Source organism: Eupeodes corollae, chromosome 2 (assembly GCF_945859685.1).
Source record: "Eupeodes corollae chromosome 2, idEupCoro1.1, whole genome shotgun sequence".
Lineage (NCBI taxonomy): Eukaryota > Metazoa > Arthropoda > Insecta > Diptera > Syrphidae > Eupeodes > Eupeodes corollae.
In genome coordinates, this window is record NC_079148.1 from 81,304,561 (window position 1) to 81,311,380 (window position 6,820).

At 32.7% G+C, this 6,820-nt stretch overlaps 1 protein-coding gene across 1 annotated transcript; it reads right to left on the minus strand.

Moving 5' to 3' along the window:
* Window positions 1-36: 36 nt before the first annotated feature.
* Window positions 37-6,227, minus strand: LOC129944131 (cytochrome P450 18a1). The gene is made up of 5 exons (XM_056053328.1): window positions 4,901-6,227; window positions 4,298-4,419; window positions 3,136-3,565; window positions 2,716-2,980; window positions 37-1,051 (listed from the first exon to the last, which is right to left on the minus strand). The coding sequence occupies exons 1-5, from the start codon at window positions 5,280-5,282 to the stop codon at window positions 643-645; spliced, it is 1,608 nt and encodes a 535-aa protein (XP_055909303.1). The 5' UTR covers window positions 5,283-6,227; the 3' UTR covers window positions 37-642.
* Between the last annotated feature and the right edge of the window lie 593 nt (window positions 6,228-6,820).

Below are 6,820 nucleotides of genomic sequence, written 5' to 3' on the forward strand. Positions count from 1 at the left end.
TGTACTTAATTTTTGTATACAAAAATCAGTTTTTCTAAAAAAATATTAATTGAATATTGTTAATTTAATGAGTAATTTATATAAATGGCTTTTTTATTTCGTGATATAAATTTGATTTTGTTTTCTTTTTTTTTTTGTATAATGAGTGATTACATAATAAATTTTCTAAAAACTAGAACCACAGAATTTTGTTTTTGTTTGTTTAAAAATAAACTGAACACAGCGCGGAGGTGGAGAAAATTGGTAAGTATGTATAAAGGAGCCTTTGTTTTGTAATGCTTCCATCTCGTTTTTTATTTTTTGTTTGGATATCGACCAGTGTGTGTGTTTTGATCTTAGAAGCGAGCAGCTCTGGGATATGATTACAGCATCCACCGAACTCAAGATTCGCTTAGAGCCATCTACACGTCGTTTTCTTCTCAGCAATCGTGCTTTTTGAATACATTTGTATTTATTTGTATTTTGAAATGAATCAGTATATTGATTTGAATGTGTTTGTATGTAAATTTGTTTTATGCAAGTTTTAGGAACAAGACCGTGCTCTGAAAAATCGGAGCCACTTTTCACTTGAAATATATTTCCTTTGGAAATTTTCTGCACTCAGCAGCGCTTTATTGCGCTGTTATGCGCTAATGTAAGGATTCAATGAAAACCAACATTTCTTTGATGTAATGGCTCAGGATTGGCGAGGGTAAGAGGTCGGCGGGTCAGACAAACTCTAAAAGCTTCGGGTGTAATCGTAACGCCAACATTTCCTTTAAGACTGGGTAATGGTTTTCCTTCAGGCAGACTTATATGGAAGCAATGCATAAACGATGAAAAGAAGAGGAAAAGCTCCATGCGAGCAAGTACATCCCCAAGACACATACGACGACCAACGCCAAATGGAATAAAAAATTCAGGCTTGTGGACTTTTCCGGCACTGTCAATGAATCGACGCGGGTTGAATTCTTCAGGTTTGTCCCATAGATTAGGGTCCATGTGCACTGAATTGATAAGCGGTATTACATGTGAGCCTGCTGGTATTTTGTAACCATTTACTTCCACGTCCCTGTAACAATAAAAAAATTAAATATTTAGAAATATGTAATAATAAAATAATTATAAACTGTTATCGTATCGTGAATTCTAGATATTGTCGGAATTAAATAAAATTTAAAAGAAAGTGTTGCAATCTGTATCTGTAAGACTTATTATTATTACCAAAACCTAATTCTAAGCCCTAGATATCAATTAGCGTCATTTTAATAGTGCAGACTCGGGTCCAGTAAGATACTGTCAAGCAATTTCTGTAAGAGAACTGCTATAAATTATGTCTAATTTCTTTCCTCCTACCTTCCTTTCTCTGTTTGTAAGTTCTCCATTACTAAATTTGGCGCGAGATTTAACATATATACATATAGATAAATATGCTCAACTACCACTGCCGCATCGCTCCCACCGATATGCTGACAAAAGTTACCTTTATTAAACAATCATTTATAAAGCAAGCATTGCATTACTCTCCTGTTCAAGCCATTTTTCTGGCTTGTTTGCGTAATTTTTGCTTTGACTTTTTTTCATCTTCTAGCAAAATAAAAACATCGTCGCTCGACGACGATCTTAGAATTGGCCTGGTTTTAACACATTCACAAAGTTACTTCAAAGAAAAATACACATTCTATCCAAAACGTGTAAAAATGAAAAAAATAAATAAAAAGAAAACGAAAATACTACTTCTATGGCAAGGCAGTTCATTAAACTCTTGAAGTGCATTTCGAAAGGCATCAAGTAAACAGGGGTGTACTTCTAACGTCAAATCATACAGGCTATACCAAAAAAACACAAGCTTTGAGTTTTTAGCCAGAAGAAAGCAAATATGATTTTAATAATAAATAATAAAAATACGTAGGTGACTAATTTCCAAATGAGGTTAGAATACCAACTTAACTTCATCTACAAATGTTAAGATAAACTTCGCTATGAAGTTACAAAATTTTGGACAGACCATTTGGTTATTCTGAACACAATGTAATACATAAGCCGTTACGTCATTACAGAGACTAGACAAAGATCTAGCTGATGGTTTGGGGCCCGGATGCAATTGTTTATCGTTAAAAATGTGCCCCCGTGTATCAAGATACATAAGTAACATTCATTTTGTCTACTCTCGACACCTTTACACAGCCGGTGCGACTAATTTTAATTGGCAATAAGAAAAAGCCCGCGTGCAAATGCAGGCGCAGCGACAGCGGCAGCCGCAGCCGCAACCACAACTACAATAACCACACGTGAATTACATGCATGCGGTCTCATTTACTTGAGATTTAAAGATTTCTATATGCGCACACGAAACACAACAAAACATAATACCTACTTATATCGACAGGATGGTTCATAATAAATAACAAAATGATTTATATATTTTAAAAGAAAAAGCTTTAAAATTAAATTTTAATTTCAAAAATCCAGAACTAAAATTAGTGATTTATAATAATACAACTTTTGACACATTTTTAATGTCGAAAACACATGTTCTGCTAAACTTCTTTCTTTGTATTTGGAGCCTTATTTCTTAAAAAAGGTAGAAACATATTATGATCAAAAATAAATAAACATTTATTACGACACGACTCGTTTTTCTTTAGATGGTTAAAACAAAGTACTGATTCATCTGAATCACCCTATGCAATATAATAGAAAACAAAAAAAAACTACACAAAATGTATGTCTTACCTTGTAGGCGAATGTGTTGTAGCCAATGGTACAATGCTTGAGCGGCGCATTGATTCCAATATTGTTGACTCAGTCACGGGCAAATATTGCAAATCCTCAATAGATGGCAATCGATGGCGGCCAACAACCTGATCCAACTCTTCTTGAACTCGACGCATTTCTTCAGGGTTGCGCAGCATAAATACATTGATCCATAGCAAAGTGGTCTTGATCGTTTCCATACCGGCTGAGAATAAGTCAATAATGACTTGGACGATTTGTTCTTCTATTTATTTGTGTATAGTCGTCAATATGAAAGAAAAGTGAGACAAAATTTTGTTTCAATTAGTATCCTAATGATTGATTAGCGAATACATTCCCACAAAAATATGGGTCATTATTTTATTTTATTTTATTTTTTTTTTTTAAACAAAAACTCACCATGATCTTTTCCATCGAATAATTCACCATCACGACCCTCTAGTTTGGCATTTTCGATCTCCGCAATATACACATCTATCAAGTCGCGAATGTTTCCAGCGTCATAAGTTCCCTTATGGTCATCGATGACGTCACGGTAAAATCTTTGCATTTCTTCACGATTCTTGGCAATTTTGTTCTTTGCATTCAAGACACCGGGGAAGTACTGAACTGTTGGAATATAATCGACCGTATGGATTTCACCAAACAAACGCATTCCTTCCTCGATAAGAAAATTAAAACGTCGAAATTTAGGATCATCGATGGAAAATCGAACAGACATCATTATGCCACATATGACATTGCTTACTGCTACCGATATGGCTGGGGCCATGTCCATGGGTTGGCCTTCGGAGGAGTGCAAATTGTGAATATACTCATGTACTTCCGTCTAAAATAAAGAAAACGAAAATGATATTATTAGCAGAAAGCTTTAAGTACAATAAGTGAGAAATAGAAATAGGTTCAGTTTCACAGTTCATGGTTTCTTTAAGCTTTAAAACAGATAGGAAATCGTTTATGACTTATATTTTTAATATTTTTAGTTTGCATAGGTTAATAATTGCATGTTTTAGAATGTTTTCCAAAAAATCACACATTTTAGACTATCAGACTAATGATTAACTAACGAGAAGTGATCCACTTTCACAAAAATCGAAAACAAAATGATTCACTATTTTGACCTTTTTTTACGACTAAGTTTTATTATTTATATGTATTTCTTGGAACTTAAATGTATATGTTTATGCATATATAGCTATATACCTATGTTTCTTTAAAATAATTTTTTAAACTTCTTTTTTTAAGTATAAAAAAAGTGTTTGTTTTAAGGAATATTATATATATACAATTCAAATTAATTCCAAGAAAAAATAAAATTATATTAAAAAAAATACAACTTTTTTTAAAATTTTTTACATGGAAAACCGTTTTAATTCTAAATAATATTTAGAGCAGGTATGGTAAAAAAATGTTTGCTATTTTTTAATTTACGAGTATATTCATATATTATATTTTTTAAATAAATTTAAACATATACCTATAACAATGTTTTTTAATTGGTCTTAATTAAGTACTCGTTCTTAAATGTTATTATTTTAATTTATCAATGTTATTTACTAACCATTATTCTCGTTTCCATCATATGTTTGCCACTTCCCATATAAGTCATACCTAAATGGCGAAGTTTTTCATGCAAGAATCGACGTTGATCCTTCCACAATTTTCCGGTACTATTGACAATTCCTTTAAATATACAAAAATACCATACACGAACACAATTAACAAAGACGTTCATTAAAGAAAAATTTTAGAACATCACATTTCATTAAAATAAATAAAACAAAATTATATTCTCTTTACAAGTAATTATTTTTCGGATTTTTTTTTAAATAGTAATAAAAAAACAGAAATAACAAATCAAATCGAATTATGAAAATGTATAAATAAAACTACTCTACTGCCCTATTTTCTTCATGTAAATAACTATGTTAGTGGTGTTCATAAAAAATAAACTCGTGCTACGAATTTTGTAACAAGAAGTGTTTAATTGCAATAATTAGTAAAACTGCTCCGTGTTTTTTTATTTTGGATTAACTTATTTATTGAAAACTATTTTATTAAAAAAATCTACGAATTGGCATAAATATTATATTAAATATTATATATACAAAAATAAAAATCAACCACACAGCAAAATAAAACAAAACAAATAAATCAAACTTACCGAATCCATTCAATGTTTGCATAAAAGGTGTATCCGGGCGACCAGTAAATTCTTCCCGGCGGAAACACTCCCTTATCAATTTATAATCACTCATCACAACAGTTAATTGAGAACCGAGACGCGTTGAAAAAAGCGTCCCATATCGTTTAGCCAATTCCATAAATCTGGTATGTTTTTCATTTCCCATAAAGGCTAAATACCCAATAACAGGCAAGCCCCATGGTCCTGGAGGCAAGGATTTTAATTCCTTGTACAAATTCATAAGCCACTGAATTATTTTTATCACTGATATTATGCTCAAAAAAACTAACAGTGTGTGTTGCAAATCATTGCTTTTCAATTGGCCAAGTAGCAATTTTATAAAAACCGATTCTGATAACATTTTGAAAAAGTTTTCTTATTTATGTTGTAAACTTCAAACGTATTTATAAAATACAGAGTTCTATTTTTATTTTCAAAAATGAATTTTATATTATTATGTTTAGTCAAAAAATCCGTAAAAAATTACAATCAGTTAGCACTACTATTTTTTGGAGATATTCATCAGACAAACAAATAAACAAAAACACAAAAAGTAGTGTTAAATTATTTAAGCTCTAGCGTCGAAACTGCGCAGCGTTAATAATAGATTTCGACTAATGTTCAGTTCATATGTCCTTGCTACTTTTATATATGCCGGCGCACACGATCGGATCATTCACTACTTGCACGATGATCGAGGGCTATAGTAGAGGGGGCGCATAAACAAACCATCCACACACGTTGAAGATGAAAATCGTAGGTAAATTCTGTGCTGAGAGTTTTTTTCTTCGGTTTTTTGAGAGCTGAGTGCCATAAAGTTTGATTTAAACCAAACCACCACCAATACAATTAAATATTGTAGAAATGTATATTGCTTCGTATATGTATGCATTCATGAGCATTCCACGTTCACGTTAATCAGACTCAAAGTGCACAGCCGACGATCGTGAAAGAATAATTTAAGAAACAACACACAATACCAACAAAAATTCACTCTGATAGGTACTCTTTCGTTTTCGTTCCATCTCTTCTTAACCTTACAAGCGCACCGGACGCCACCAGGCCAACGATGAAAACGACGATCGCTGTCTTCTTTCATATCTCTCTTTTATTCGTCAAAGATACTAAGACTAAGACTTTGACGCGACCGACGGCAATAACGATAACGAAGACGACGACCACGTCCACGTCCACGACGCACGGACTTAATCAACTTAAGCGACAGCAGAAGCAGAAACATTTTCCTTTTCCCCAAAACAACCGGTGTCACGTCGCAGAGCAGAAAGAACACAAAGCGCATTCAATCATGAAGCCCGTCCAAGCTGAGATTAAATGTTCATTCATTGGGGAAGCTGATCGTAGCCTCTTGCTCACTTCACTTAAAAGAGAATTAAAGCAAGAGAACGAACCCCCACTTGCCATGGCTTAATAAGAAGAGTAAATTTCAATGTTAGTTTATTTTTATTATTTTTTGTTAAAGTTAGAAATAAGTAGGGAAATGAATGTAATATGCTCTTTCCACTTTTTCTCCTTGACTGACTAGTGAATTTTACGATATTTGGATTAATTTCATTCACAAAATTACAATTAAGAGAAAGCCATGCCATGTGCTTCACTTCAAGAGAAAAAGAGCTAGATACTTTATTAGAGCCGGATGACTGGTAGTGTGTAGTGTATTGTGATGGGATCTCATCATGTCATCTGTTCCACAGGTGTCAATGTGCCAGACCAATACCCCTCTACTCATCTTCAATCATTGATGCATCGAACATCAAACAGCAACATTTATTACAATATATGTACCACTGATTACATAATTTTTGCTTAAATAATAGTTTTATAGTTTTAACAAATATGTTTGTGGTAAAGTTTGGATTTATAAAATGGACCAGAAACGAG